General features: G+C 41.7%; 1 protein-coding gene across 2 annotated transcripts; it reads right to left on the minus strand.

The window, feature by feature from the left end:
- Positions 1 to 902: 902 nt before the first annotated feature.
- On the minus strand, positions 903 to 10,891 carry LOC119976543. Of its 2 annotated transcripts, none has more exons than XM_038817114.1 (5): positions 10,768 to 10,891; positions 9,766 to 9,915; positions 6,069 to 6,191; positions 4,753 to 4,817; positions 903 to 1,302 (listed from the first exon to the last, which is right to left on the minus strand). In XM_038817114.1, the coding sequence occupies exons 1-5, from the start codon at positions 10,775 to 10,777 to the stop codon at positions 1,000 to 1,002; spliced, it is 651 nt and encodes a 216-aa protein (XP_038673042.1). In that variant the 5' UTR covers positions 10,778 to 10,891; the 3' UTR covers positions 903 to 999. The 2 variants fall into 2 exon arrangements, with proteins under 2 accessions (XP_038673042.1, XP_038673044.1); XM_038817116.1 differs by lacking the exon at positions 10,768 to 10,891 and adding an exon at positions 10,005 to 10,079.
- Between the last annotated feature and the right edge of the window lie 5,221 nt (positions 10,892 to 16,112).

Consider the following 16,112-nt stretch of genomic DNA (forward strand, 5'->3'; position numbering starts at 1 on the left):
GGTAACACTGTTACTCTGGTCATCTACGTTTTCTAAAACAAAAGTAAAAATTATGACCTTTTGAGCCAGAGTCTATTCAGGAATCCCACCTGCCTGTTATAATTTCAATTGGGATTATAAAAAAAGGAAAGAAAAATGCCGACAATAGGGGGGAAAATACAAAGAAAACGAAAGACCTTGAGACCCGTACAATGGGACGGTGGATTGTTTAATTCAGGTAAAGCTACCACAATAAGAAATTATCAAGGTTTTGTTTCACTTTAAGTGGTACAAAACGCAATAGTTTGAAGAATTTTGATGAAATGTCACAGACCTGAAAGGTTAACTAGGGTTCTCTCCATGTTTGTATCACAACTAACCTATTGTACCCTGTCCTTGGGCCTCCCGGGCTACGTGTAAGAAGTACACGACAATATCATCTTGCAAATGTTTATTAGGCCCAGTTTCAAGGAGGAGTGCAGTTTCCCCCCAAGCTCCCCTTATACCCAAAGACCCTCTGCCAACATCACATTTCTTGGCTCCAGCAACTGAAACGAATCAGAAGTTTATATCGTTTTGAATCATTTTTGCGTTTTCATTTTCAATTTCACTATTTACAGGGGCAAGTGGCACACATATATTTTTCAACTGGTTGGTGAACTTGCTGTGTAATGTTTCAGGATTTGTGTATATGTCTCGCTGCTGCTGGACAGCTGTCAATGCGTCCCGTTTACTATGTGCTGTCAGGGATCACATGGAAGCCACTGAATACAGCAAGTTCTCAATGTAATGCCAAATTAGTGGGCAAGACGTGAATTACACCTTGGGATCCATTCCAGATGCCATCAAGCATAAAAACATTGGCTTGATCCAAACTTAAAGTTAATAAACAAAGATGGAAATGAGCAAAGGCCATGCTGGGGAAATGTACCAATTCAGATTTTATTGAAGGTAATTTTTTTTAAACTCTCAGGTTGACAATTATTGTTAACTTTTCTCTTGTTTTCATCTCGCCCCATCTTAATTTTGCGATTGATTGTTTATCATGTTGAGAGAGGCATATTCACTACGTTCCTCTCCCACAAAATCTCCTTGTATCTGTGTCAAATTTGCTGATAAATCCACGCGTACATTTTGATCTGAGGAGAAATTGCCTTGTGTGTATACTGGCTCTGCTGAACAATCTCCTTGTGCATGAGTTAAATCTTGCGAATGTGTCAGAATTGGGGTTTCTGGGGAATATCCGCCTGGCCGTCCTGGTAATACCAACAAATGCAGGTCTGCATATACAATTTCTTCACTTTGAGAGAAAGAATCATCATTCTGTAAGAAAGAAACCAAAATGAAGCCACGAAGAACATCTGGAAGAAGTCACCGACAGTTAATGTAGTCCTCATTCCCAGTGTTGAGATTTTGATTTCTAATTTTCCAGAGGATTATTTGCATAACTCGCTAAATCATATGCTGATAGCAAAAAATGGCTAAAAAAAATCCAGAAGGTGGTCTTCTGTAAATCTACTGCCCAATCCCGAAAATAGTCAGACACCAGAAACTTAAAGAGGCTTATTTCTCTTTTTAATTCAATTGGGAGAATTGTTCTCATCACATCATCAAAAGTGGGGATGTTCGCTGATGACTGCACAATGTTCAGCCGTGACTCCTCAGATACTAACGCAGTCCATGTCCAAATTCAACAAGTTCTGGACAAGTAGCAAGTAACATTCGCCATACACCAGCTCCAGACAATGACTATCTCCAACAAAAGAGGATATAATAATTACCATTAACATTCTATAGTATTACCAACGTTGAAGGTGCCCAGGCAGTGTAAGACAGCACACCCAGAGTGAGACACAGCCAAAGTGAGTTTGGAATCGGAAATTTTCAACATAAGACAATAGGACCATAAGATACAGGAGCAGAATTATGCCATTTGGTCACCTTATCTGAGGAAGGATATTCTTGCTCTAAAGGGAATGCCACGAATGTTTACCAGCCTGATTCCTGGGATGAAAGCACTGACATATGATGAAGATTGAGTCGGTTAGGATTTTATTTGCTGGAGTGCAGAAGAATGAGGGGAAATCGCATAGAAACCTACAGTATTCCAACTGGACTAGATGAGGTAGATGTAAGAAGGGTTTTCCTGGTGGCAGTACGGTGGCACAGTGGGTTAGCCCTGCTGCCTCACGGCGCCGAGGTCCCAGGTTCGATCCCCGCTCTGGGTCACTGTCCGTGTGGAGTTTGCACATTCTCCCCGTGTTTGTGTGGGTTTCACCCCCACAGCCCAAAGAAGTGCAGGGTAGGTGGATTGGCCACGCTAAATTGTGACTTAATTGAAAAAGATGAATTGGATATTCTAAATTTTTTAAAAAGAACAAAAAAGGGCAGGAAGAAGGATTTTCCCGATGCTTGGGATGGACAGAATCAGGGACCACAGACTGAGGATACTGAGCAGACCATTTAGGACTTATTTCAGAATAAATTCCTTCACAGAGCAAGTGGCGGGACTGTGGCATTCGCTATCCACTGAAAGCAGTTGAGTCCAAAAGATTTTCATGAAACAGTTTGATATAACAATGGGATGACGGGGCCTAAAGAATATGGGGGCGCGGGGTGTAGGTGGTATCAGGCTATTAATTTGGATGATCAGCAGTGATCACACTGAATGGCAGAGGAGGTGTGAATGTCTGAATGGCCTCCTCCTTCTCCTATTTCCTGTTTCTATTTTTCTATGAATCCACCACTATTAACATAATGGGGGTGTCCATTGATAAGAAATTGAACGTGACCATTATTATAACTATTGTGGCTACAAAGGCAGGTCAGAGGTTAGAAATCTTGCGGAGAATCCTAACTCACCTCTTGACTCCCCAAATCCTGTCCACCATCTACAAGGTGCACGATAGGAATGTGTTGGAATATTCTGTAATTTCCTGGACATGTGCAGCTCCAAATTCGCTCAAGAAGTATGAGAGGGTCGAAGACAAAACAGCCCACTTGATTAGCACATCATCCACAAACATTCACTCACTTCACCAGCGAAACAAAAATAGAAGCCATCTGTACCATCTGCAAAGTGCATGGCGGGAATTCACCAAGGCTTCTTCCGCAACACCTTCCAAACGCATGACCTCTGCCATCTAGGAGGACAAGAGCAGCAATCATGGGAACACCACCACCTGGAATTTTCCTTCCAAGTCACTCACCATGGTGACTTGGAAATAGGTCGCCTGTCCTTCAATACCGCCGGGTCAAAATCCTGGAATTCCCTCCCTAGGACTGCTACGGTTCCAGAAACAAATCAGCAGCACCACCTTCTCAAGGGCAGTAAGGGTGTGAAATAAATGCTGACCTAGCCAGAGACACCTACATCCAATTAAGGAATTAAAAAGGTAACCTGTAATTTAACATCTCTATCCATTTCACCTCTTGTTTTTATCTATCGCAACAAGTGGATTACCATATTTAGTTGAAATGTTAGAGTAGTTTCCAATGCTAATTCACAAAAAAGGACTATTATCACAGAGTCCTACTCCTACTGTATGAACACCACAACTAGCCATTGTAACATCAAGGGCATCAATATCACAGTGTCAAGGCACCCCTGCATGTTAACCTTTCATAGTACCATTCAAACGTTTGGGATTTTCCGGTCGCGCCGTCCTGAAACGTGAAGCCCCGCCCTTTAATGCTTCGTCAAATTGTCCGTTTTGCCTGCGATGGTTCCTGTGATGGGCGGGACCGGAAATACCATTCAAACTCCAGTTTTGCTATGTGATTCAGGATGATTTATCCCTGCAGATTACTATCGCAGTGCACTATGTAAATCATGTCAATCAATAACAGACAATCTCCCTTCAACCTTAACTATTAATATACTGGAGTGGCATTAGTTCTCGGTTTTAACATCAGGAATTACCACTGCCACCTTGAGTTTCCATAGTAAATGCTGTACCTAATGGGCTCTTCAAAATGTCAAAGATTTCTCAGACAATACCAATTGGTGACTCTGAGGGAGAGGAGCAGAATTGAACAATTCGCCAATTATTTAAACGGCCATCTTGGTATTTTTCTGGCCCATCGCTCCAATAAACCGCATGGCAGCACAGTGGTTAGCACTGTTGCTCTTCAGCGCCAGGGTTCCAGGTTGGATTCCCGGCTTGGGTCACCATCAGTGTGGAGTCTGCATGTTCTCCCCGTGTCTGCGTGGGTTTCGTCCGGGTGCTCCGGTTTCCTCCCACAGTCCAAAGATTTGCAGATTAGGTGGATTGGCCATTCTGAATTCTCCCTCAGTGTACCCGAACAGACGCCAGAATGTGGCGATCAGGGGCTTTTCACAGTAACTTCATTGCAGTGTTAATGTATTGCAGCATTAATGTAATCCTATGTGTGACACTAAGAAAGATTATTATAAACATAACGAGGAAGCAGAGATCTTTAAATATTTTCGCATCATGACACCCAGATGAACACTGCTGATTCCTTGTGTATTTCCAATGATTGTTCACATCCACTGAATGAACATAGTTCCTTGAAAGTCGATCTTCATTTAAACCTCTCAACAAATTCTCTCATCTTAACCGTCAGCTGCTAATTCCCTGACCACCTGCTACCGATTGCCCTGGCTGGAGTACAAACAAAAACAATCCAATTCGTTTCTAATAATAAGCAGGCAGTTAAAATGCCAGTGAACCAATTCAGGAACAACAAACCACATCAATATTCAATCAACCAAGTAAGCTTCATGGGAAAAGAAGAATTCAATATCACCGTGCACAGTTGTTCTTGAGTAAACTTGGAAGAGAGACTGAAATAGATCCAATCTGCACAAGCGTCTGCAATGAAAGGCAAAAGGGTACTGAATGGAAGAAAAATACAGTTTACAATGTAATTCTCAATCACTCTCTAAATATATATTATATTAAAGTTTTGAGCATGAACAGGATATATTTTTAATGTGTAAGTTGTAGAATAGAGACTCGACTTTAACAAAGTAAATTGGATTCTACAGTAATGATGCAAATAGAAATACAACTTGCAATAAACCACGAACTTGACTATAATAATGCATCTAGACAGCACAGGCATAGAGTCAGAGCTGTCTGGAACACCGAAAAGGCCCGTTGGCCGTTTGCATCTGCGCCTGTCAAAAATCAATTCAATTTTCCAGACTTGCCCCATAGCCTTGTATGCCTTGGCATCACAAGTGAACATCGACATACTTCTTGATTGTTTGGAGGCTCTCTGCCTCCACCATCTTCTCAGGTAGTGAGTTCCAGACTCCCATCATCCTCTGGGTGAAAGCGTTTTTCCTCACATCTCCTTAAACCCTACACTTTTTTTATTTTCTCCAATTAAGAGGAACCTGTCCTGCACATCTTTGGGTTGTGGGGATGAGACAGACGCAGACAGGGGGAGAACGTGCAAACTCCAAATGGACAGTGACCCGGGATGGAACCCATGTCCTCGGCGCTGTGAGTCGGCAGTGCTAACCACTGTGCACTGTGCCGCCCTCTCATGCCCTCTACCTTACATCTCTGACCCCTGGTCATTGATTCATCCACCAAAGGGAAAATTTTCCACTTGTCAACTGTCTATGCCCCTCATAATTTTATACATGCCATTCATGTACCCGCTCAGTCTCCTCTGCTCCAAAGAAAACAACCTGACCTCAGGTCTGACTGCAGTCAGACAGTTCAGGAAACAGACTGAGATAATACATCATAGATCAGGTGGCACTAAAGCATTTGGGATTTCACTATGTCAAATTAGATTGTAACACAGCACCTTCTAAATGTTGTCAATGATACGAGAATATAAGAATATTTGAATAAACATAGGATACTCAATTTGACCCAAAGAGAATGCTCTGAAATACAATGTAAATAAAGCTTAACTCAACCTTAACTCAATTTTCCTACTTGATTCCCATAATTTCCATCCGATATTACATAGAATACTGAGAATGTCAGTTTGGGCTAAAAATAAATAATGTAAATCCCATTATGCTCCTACTCCACACATACTTGGCTATCCGGCTCATACATTCTGATAATCTGGGGTTGATTTCAAAAGAACGTACTCACCGATTCGCCGTCTGAACACGAAGAAGCAGCCGGAGAACGCGATGCCAATCGCAAGCCCCAGAGAGACACCAATCGAAATCTCAGTTCCAGTCAGCCTGTTCCACTCTTCTCCTATGTCATTTCCTATCAGAGAGTGTTGGTTAAACATAGAGAGCTGAACAGTTCCAAACTAGGCATCAATTCAGAAACATAGAGAAGGTTGGACACCGCAAAACACTCCCAACAAAAACAATGCGCCTTGAAGGATAAGGTTTTGGAAATCTGAAGCCCGTGGGTTAAAAGTAGCAGGGGTAATCCAAAATCATTCCAACTTTGTCGCTTTTGGATTCAGGGTCCCCTACCATACGCTTTAATAACTACATTGTTGAGATGCCTTCTCAAATTCAAGTATTTGTGAGGACGCACAAATTAGCAAATGGATAGAGGTGTTTTAATTGATATTTTCAGACTAGGGTGTAGTAAAAGCACTATAATGTGGCGACCAGAATTGCACACATTACTTCAGAGCTCAGTTCTCAAAACAATGGAAGATAAAATGGTTTCAAGGGAGGTGCAACGGTTGCGTCCTCACAAATCCTTGAAGTTGAGAAGGCATCTCAATAATGTAGTTATTAAAGCGTATGGTAGCCAGAGCAGTTTAAATAGGGACCTGGAGTCCAAAAGCTGAATAAGGCTAAAACAAACACGGATTTTCCGCTACTTGGAGCACTGTCCAATTCTGAGCCGTGCGCCTCTGTGGGATTCGCCGTCGGCGGGATCCTCCGTTTCTCCCGCAGCACACTCACACCCACGGATTTCCCACTGGATCGATCGTGGTAAAAAACCTCAGCAAGCTGAATGGACAAAATGACCCCCCACCCCCCCCCCCTCCTCAGTGCTCAACTTAGTGCTTCCCGTAACTGCCTCCCTGAACAGGCACTGGAGTGTGGCGACTAGGGGATTTTCACAGTAATTTCATTGAAGCCTACTTGTGACAATAAGTGATTATTATTAACTGCTGTACATTCCATAGACAGCCGCACACTCGGGCCAATAGCAAAGCAATCAGGAGCAATAAATGCTCCATTGGGAATTGACATAAAGTCCTGTATGTCGATAAAAATTCAGGTGGAGCCGTGTATCTCTATAAGAATGCACATAGTTATCTATTTTTCACTGCATGTTTATAATAAAAGGACTTTTCAGGAGATGCTGGAAAACTCAAATAAAACCCGACTTCGCTGGAAATCAGCAGATCTGTCGGCATCTGTGCAGTCAGAAACATTCGCTTCCGATCAAACACCATTCTTCGGAACCTGATCCGAACCGTTAATTCTGTTTCCCTCGCCACAGTTGCTGCCTGACCCTTTGCTTTTTTCGAGTGTTTTCTGTCCGAACTTCACATCAATAGTTTGCAGAGCAGAAGTACGCCTCTACATATATCCACATAGTTTGCTGGCAGGTTCACAGGCAGCATTGCATGGCTATAACATTTCAATGCAATGTCGAGAGAAATGCTGAAACGGATATTTGTGTCTTTAGCATTTACAGACTGCAACTTCGATCAATAAACTGGTAATATTCTGAAATATATTTACATTTCTTATTTCTGATCTCTTCCGTAACTTATTTTGGATAGGAACTCTACTGCATGATAAGATCTATTAGAAGGCCCGTTCAGAATCAAAGAATCACACAATACTACAGTGCAGAAGAGGCCATTCTGCATGAACGGCCCTGACCTGCCCACCGAATCCCACTTGCCAGCACTTGGTCCATAAACTTGAATGCTATGATGGGCCAAGTATTCATCCAGGTAATTTGTAAAGGATGTGAGGCACCCCGCCGCTCCCACCCTCCCAGGCAGTGCATTCCAGACCGTCACCACCCTCTGGGTAACAACGTTTTTCCTAAAATCCTCCCTAAACCCCCCCCCCCACCCTTCACTTTGAAATGGTGTCCCCTCGTAACTGACCCTTCAACTAAGGGGAACAGCTGCTCCCTATCGACCCTGTCCAAGCCCCTCATAATCTTGTGCACCTCGATCAGGTCACCCCTCAGTCTTCCCTGCTCCAGAGAAAATAACCCAAGCCTATCCAACCTCATTTTATAACGTAAATGTTTCATCCCAGGCAACATTCTGGTGAATCTTCTCCACACTACCTCCAGTGCAATCACATCCTTCCTATAATGTGGCGACCAGAATTGCACACAGTACTCCAATTGTGACCTCCCAAAGTTCTATAGAGCTCTATCATGACCTCCCTGCTTTTGTAATTTATGCCCCGATTGATAAAAGCGAGCGTCCCATATGCCTTTTCACCTGCCCTCCTGCCCTCAAAGATCTAGTAGTGATCGATTTTATTTAATGGCAGACTGCTCAGCTTTACTACCACATTTACATTGACTCACACCCTATTCGAAATAGTGGCGTACAATACTTGAATACAGCCCCGACTTCAGATAAAAATAAGAGTACGATCCTCCAATTGCGGGACATGTGCTACGGTGTTGTGCATCTAACTGGGACCAGACAATTGAATACACCCGGGTTGCACATGACTGAAGCTAATTCATTAAAGACATTTATTTTTATCGTGTTAACATTGCAGTGTCCAACCACAATTTTAACTCAATTCCCATCACAATATTAAAGATTATGCTTGCACTTTCAATTACCTATACAGATAAACTACCGCCAGAAAGGGATTACATGCACACGGTTCTGGAAAAAAAGATACCAAGTAGAATTTTTCTCAGGAAAAAATGTAGCCGTGAAGATGATTTTTGGTGTATGAAGGAAAAAGATGACTTTTCATAGAAGTTTACAGCACAGAATGAAGACCACGCCTGTACCTATTCTTTGAAACGTCAATCCAACGAGTCTAATCTTCATGGATATTTCCCATAAAAGAAGCAAACATGATATGAAAAATACCCTTTCGCACAGCGAGTGGATGGGTCTGCAATGCAGCGCTTGGAAATGTGAGGAGTGGAGGTTCAATCGAGGCATTCAAGAGAGTATTAAATGACTATTGGAATAGAAACAATGTGCATGGATTGGGAAAAAGTCAGGAAAATGACACTGTCATAATGCTCACTGGGAGAGCAGCGGACAGAACGGGCTGAATGGCCTCCTTTTGCATGGCAAAAATTCGGTGGTAATGCTGCATACGAATATTTTTTAACTTTTACAGTCAAATTCTCTTCCAGCACTGTTTTAATCTCTTCCACCACTGTTTCAAATAGTTCGCTCCAAAGTATAATAAATCGTTAAGTTAATCAATGAATTTCCTCGCAGGTCGCCATATGTGAGGGACCGGGTTTGGGGAACCAATACCACTGGGTAACGATGAATTGGAACCTGGAGGAGTTTCAGTGAATTCAGGGTAGCGATCACAGATCTGGGCGACCTAGTCCCTGCTTAAGGAAACGAGCTGATTATTTGATGAAATGGCAGAGGGGTTTGATGCAGTGAAAGCAATGCGCGTTGTTCATATGTATTTTAAGAAACCCGCTACCAACCTACTATATAACAAGAAAATCTTATTCTGATGACTATCTTCCACGCTCACGCGAAAGCGTTCACACTCTTCCTAAAGTGATATGTCCAAAATGGGAAACAATTGGTGCAAAAATGCGATTCAATAAATGTGTTCACTAAATGCAGCGTTCGGTGCTGACCAATGCAGTTGCAAAGTTAATGTTAAAAACACACCAGTATCTCGGGTGACATCTGCATCGGTTTGGCTGATAGTAGTCAGGGTGGATTGCTGTTGCCCTGTCGAAATGTATGACGAAGTTTGATTGGAGTGTGTTTGATCGAAGACTCGCTCGATTAGTGTCATCCAAATAATTGCAGAAATTCCTAAAGTGAATAGATAAAATGTTTAGATCACAGAGATAGATGTCCAGACTTAAACAAATCAAATTCATCCCCAAAATAAAGTTAGTCACCATACGCAGTGTGAATGGTTAATGGGGCTTCCCTGAACAGGTCTATTCATCCCAACTCAAGCGCCATATATAAATTTAAAACGAGTACATCCCTAGAAGATGTTTCCAACTGTCCAATTTTTAATCCCCCATCCGGCCTGCAGTCAGTTGCGAGAAATCAGCGAGAACACAGAGAAATCTAGCTACTTTAACCAATATTTTTCTGTATGATGGTTTTCATGGAGAATGACAGATTTTTTTGCAGATCGACTCTCGACGTTATTTTGCCTTGTTTCAACAAACGATAGTTCACTCTTCTAACCGACAGGAATTCTGAGCCAAATGCCCAGCACCCACCCCACCCCCAATAAAACGGGTCACTTCAGCCTCTCCCACTCTTCCTCCACATCCCCAGGGTTAAGGCAAAAAGGTGGAAATGGCAAGAATGCGGATTCTACTGATGACAGCATTAGAAGTGCTTCTAAAGGCAGAGTTTATTTATTGACTAGTGGCACAACAATATTTTTTGTGGCAGATATTACAAAAAGCTAAGGAAAACCCAGCATGCACATTAGATAGCTTGATCTCGATTTTTTTAAAGAGGTGCTTGTAGGGCTAAAAGAGGACCGCAACTTGGTCAGATGTATGCCTCCATGCTGTGAGAAATCTATGTATTCACTGGAACCTGTATTAGATTCGCCTTTCGGCTCTCTCCAAGATAGAACTGACATTCGTACCAAGAGCTGGCGAGTCGGGTGACGAGGTCAAGTGGTTTGAAACTTACTCAGTAACATTTGGGAGCCGTTGGGGAGGTTGCTTCAATCCTCAGGTGATGGCCGACAGAGCTTCCAAACTTCATATGACCATGAGAGATAATGAGTTCCACAGCCGATATTCATCTTTTCAATGCTGTTGACCCAACATATTCTAAATATATAAATAGCCGTGACGCGACACACTTGGTCATTGGTTCATCCGCTGCAACATTTATTTGAAACTTCAAATTGAGCCCAATGAAATGTGACTCAAACGTTTCTCCCGAAGACCAGCTGTGAGAATAAAAGGCCAAGTTAGGATAGCTGAACAAGAAGTATTCCCTCGATGCAGGCACTTGCTAATCATAATGGTAGCATGGTGGTTAGCATCAATGCTTCACAGCTCTAGGGTCCCAGGTTCGATTCCCGGCTGGGTCACTGTCTGTGTGGAGTCTGCACGTCCTCCCCGTGTGTGCGTGGGTTTCCTCCGGGTGCTCCGGTTTCCTCCCACAGTCCAAAGATGTGCGGGTTAAGTGGATTGGCCATGCTAAATTGCCCGTAGTGTAAGGTTAATGGGGGGATTGTTGGGTTACGGGTATACGGGTCACGTGGGTTTAAGTAGGGTGATCATTGCTCGGCACAACATCGAGGGCCGAAGGGCCTGTTCTGTGCTGTACTGTTCTATATCTATATAAGCCGTTCTCCTGTAAGTTTTTTCTTGTCCTGTTAGAAATAAAAGATTAAACATACGTTTGAGTTTACCAACACCACGGGGCCGTATAAAATTCCCACTTATTTGTTCTTGTTAACTTCGAGTGGCTATTGATTTTTTTATGTCTCATCACCCTCTCCCAACTGGATAAGGAAAATGTGGATATGAGCCAGGGTTTAGAGAACCCCAAAGTGTATCATGGAGTTCACTTGACCCACGACTTTTAATGGATTGTGGTATGGGGAGCACATGGCCCACCCTACAGGTGTGGTACAGCAGAAATGGAAAAGTATTTTTCAAAGCAAAACAATGTTTATTCTATGAACTCAAGTTAACCTTTTTAAAACATACAGTGAATATCTGAGCAACCATCAATTCAAATATAACCCCCAAAGAATACAACACTACGCAATCGTTAAGCTGTCCCTTTAACATCCATAAGACTTTTTTTTAAAAACCTTTAAACAGAAGCACATCATGGTAAAGTCACTACTGAGAGCAGTAATTAGTTTTAAATCACCAAAGGATCGCCTAATAGTCTTTAGATTACAGAGCGAGAGACTCATACACTTTTTGGCTGTGACTGCAGCTATCCAGCTCAGAAAACAAAACTAAAACACACCCTGCAGCAAACAGCCTAAAATGAAAGTAAAAAGCTGACAGGCAGCCCAGCTCCACCCACACTCTGACATCACTGATAAACACCCATTTCTTAAAGGTACATTTATTAAACACTCATTTCTTAAAGGTACTCTCGCATGACACCTCCCCCCAAGAAAAAAAATCATCAATTTCAAGATGGTTTCATATTTCCCCTTTTCACTTAAAAAAACACAACACACGAACAAGTATAATAATATAGTCCAATTTTGTTCTTGTTCCTCCAACTGAACCTGCTTCCGTTCATCACATTCGTGACAAAGCATCGGCTATCACATTCTTTTGGCCTGCCACATGTACCATTTCTAAATGAAATGGCTGTAACAATAAACTCCAACGAAACAGCTTTGCATTGTTATTCTAGAATCGTTCCAAAATCGTCAACGAATTGTGATCAGTATCCATAATGGTGTCAGATGGATTGCTGGTCACATAAATGTGAAAATGTTGCAAAGCTAGCACCATACTCAAAGTCTCCTTCTCAATCATGGAATACTTTTTCTGGTGAGAATTCAATTTCTTTGAAAAATAACCAATAGGCCGCTCTGACCCTTCGCCGTCATGTTGTAGAAGCACCGTACCTACACCCACATCACTCGCATCAAAAGCCACTTTGAATGGTTTTGTATAATTTGGAATGGCTAACAGCATTGGTTAACATAGCCTTTAGACCGCCAAATGCCTGTTGACACTCTGCTGTCCACTGGAATTTGTTACGCTTTTTGAGCAAGTCCATCAGTGGAGCGACCAATCTGCTAAAATGCAATACAGATTTCCGGTAAAATCCACTCATGCCAAGAAATCGCACCATTTCCCTTCGCGTTGAGGGTATCAGAAACTCCCTAATAACATTTGTTTTCACATCCCGTGGGACCATTCGGCCCTGTCCAATTGTATGGCCAAGGATAGTGACTTGAGCATCTCCAAATTCACTGTTGGCTAGGTTTATCACCAAGCCCGCCTCCTGAAGTTTATCGAATAACTCCATCAGATGTTTTAAATGTTCTTTCCATGTCTGGTTGAAAATTTCCAGTTTGTCGATGCACACCACAAAATTGGGTAACCCGGAAACAACTTTGTTAGTTAACCATTGAAATGTGCCTGGGGCATTTTTCATGCCACATGGCAAAACTTTGAATTGGAATATACCATCTGGAGTCACAAAAGTTGAAATCTCCTTCGCCCTTTTGGATAAAGGTACCTGCCAGTAACCTTTAAGTAAATCCAGTTTGGAAATAAAAGCTGATTGTCCCATTTCTCAATGCAATTCTCCAAATGTGGAATAGGAGAAGAGTCCATTCTTGTAACTGCATTAACCATTCTATAGTCCACACACAACCATTGGGTACCGTCTGGTTTAGGTACCATCACTATGGGTGAGCTCCATTGGCTGCAACCCACTTCAATTATGCCATTATAAAGCATAGTCTCAATCTCTTTGTTAACCTGCGCCAAGTTTAAAGGGTTAAGTCTGTATGGCGGTTGTTTGATTGGAACAGCATTTCCCAAATCTACATCATGTATAGCCATTTTAGTACTTCCCAATGTCTCTCTACAAACCTGCCCATTTGACATCAATAACTCTTTCCGGTCAGTTCGTTTTTTCCTCTGGAAGGTAACTCAACAATTGATCACAATTTTTAAGAACATCCTCATTTTCCAATTTAATTTGAGGTATGTCAAATTCACAGTCATCTGGATTTGGTTCATCACTTTGAGTTAGAATCATTAAAACCTCCTCCTTTTTCTCTCCTTCCCTTTCAAAGTATCTTTTAAGCATATTCACATGACACACTCAGTGAGTCTTCCTTCTATCTGGTGTTTTTACCACATAATTCACCTCACTTAATTTCCTTTCAATCTGATAAGGTCCACAAATCCTAGCTTTTAAATGTTCACCTACCACTGGTAACAATACTAAAACTTCATCTCCACTGGAAAAACTACAAACTTTGGATTTCTTGTTTCAGCTACCCATTTAATCGCATTTTGTGCAACTTTTAAATGTTGTCTAGCCAATTCTCCTGCTCTATTTAATCATTCCCTAAAATTTGAGACGTAATCCAGGAATGTAAGTTCTGATTTCTCAGTCACCAATTTTTCTTTAATCAATTTAAGTGGTCCTCTTACCTCATGACAAAAAGTTGGTTCATAAGGACTGAATTTGGTTGACTCATTAGGTGCATCCCGAATTGCAAAAAGTACGAATAGAATTCCTTTATTCCAATCCTACGGATAATCTTGACAATAAGCCCTCAACATTGTCTTTGGTGTCTGATGCCTCCTTTCTATCACTCCCTGCGATTCTGGATGGTACACAGTTGATTTAAATTGTTTAATTCCGAAACTATCCATAACTTCTTTGAATAACCTTGAGGTAAAATTCGATCCTTGATCCAATTGTATTTCTGTGGGTAGTCCATATCTAGTAAAGAATTTAAGTAACTCCTCCACAATCTTTTTAGCTGTCATAATACACACTGGAGTGGCCTCTGGAAACCTAGTTGACACATCCATTATAGTCAAAAGATATTGATTCCCACTTTCTGTTTTAGGAAGCGGTCCTAAGCAATCAATTAGGACCTGTGTAAAAGGTTCCTCAAATGCTGGAATGGGTATTAAGGGTCCTGGTTTTATCACTGCTTGAGGTTTCCCTACCACTTGACATGTGTGACATGATTGACAATATTTAACTACATCTTTATGTAGTCCAGGCCAATAAAACTGTTTATGGATTTTAGCTTGAGTTTTCCTTATTCCCAAATTACCTCCCACTGGTACCTCATGTGCAACTCACAACACCTCCTTTCTATACCCTACCGGCAATACTACTTGATGAACTTCTACCCACTTTTCATCTGCCTGCATATGTAAAGGCCTTCATTTTCTCATCAAGACATCACTTTTACGGTAATAACACTCTGGTATAAATGCAGATTCCTCTTCCGTGTATGCTTTCTGATACATACATTTTATTTCTATATCTTTCTGTTGTAACTCCGCCAATGTTCCTGAACTAAAAATATCCGCCTCATCCTCCACCTGTTCTTGTTCTTTTTCAACTATCTGATCAAAAATAGTTTCTGGTAATTGCACTTCAACTTCATCTTCACTCTTTGATTTCTCCTCTTGTCTTAACCTGTGACTTTGTGACCTTGTTACAACACAATCCGGAACAATCCCAGGATATTCTTCCTTCAACACTTCAGTTGTCTGGTTTTTCACTGGCTAATCAACCACAGTAGGCATCACTCCCACCTGTGATGCGTCTATATCATTCCCCAGGATAAACTGTATTCCTGGACAAGATCATTTCTCTATTACTCCTACTACCACTTCACCACTCTTCACTGGACTTTCCAACCTTACTTTATATAATGGAACACTACTCCTCTCACCCTGAATTCCACATATTATCACCTTTACTGGCAATATTCTTCCCAAACTACATAACTCCTCATCTCTTACCATTAAATATTGACTAGCTCCCGTATCTCTTAAATTGTGACTTCTTTACCTGCTCCTTCTGATACACATGTGTCAACTTTACCAACACAAGTAGGCACCTTCTTATCAATCACCTCTTGACCAGGCTGTACAATCTTTTGCACCTCCTTTGCTTCACTTTCCTTCACCACTTTAACAAACCCCACTGTCTTATCCTGTTTTACCACATCAGCCTTCCCAGTGCTTTTCTTCAACCCCAACAGTGTGACTTTACATGGCCTAATTTATTACAGTGAAACATTTGAAATTTTTCATTTCTTTTCCACCCTCCTGGATTTCTTTTTTCGTCTGAGGTGCACTCTCCTTATTATCTCCCATCAGATCACCTTTACTTTGCCCACGAGTATTTTTCATGTCCCCAGTTTCTATCCCTCACAAGCTTGAAACTGATGTTGGAAACCAAGCTTTGATTTATGACCTAATTCATGATCATCTGCCATGTCTGCTACTAATCTCACAGTTTTAACCCTCTGCTCTTCCGCATGAGTTCTCACT

The sequence above is a fragment of the Scyliorhinus canicula genome, chromosome 13 (assembly GCF_902713615.1).
Source record: "Scyliorhinus canicula chromosome 13, sScyCan1.1, whole genome shotgun sequence".
Taxonomy (NCBI): Eukaryota; Metazoa; Chordata; class Chondrichthyes; order Carcharhiniformes; family Scyliorhinidae; genus Scyliorhinus; species Scyliorhinus canicula.

What these genes read in the sequence shown, in the direction of transcription:
- LOC119976543 (XM_038817114.1), bottom strand. An exon ending in AGATGTCACCCGAGATACTG is followed by an intron (nt 6,192 to 9,765) that starts GTGTGTTTTTAA and finishes ACTCTCTGATAG; the next exon opens with GAAATGACATAGGAGAAGAG. An exon ending in CGTGTTCAGACGGCGAATCG is followed by an intron (nt 4,818 to 6,068) that starts GTGAGTACGTTC and finishes CTTTCATTGCAG; the next exon opens with ACGCTTGTGCAGATTGGATC.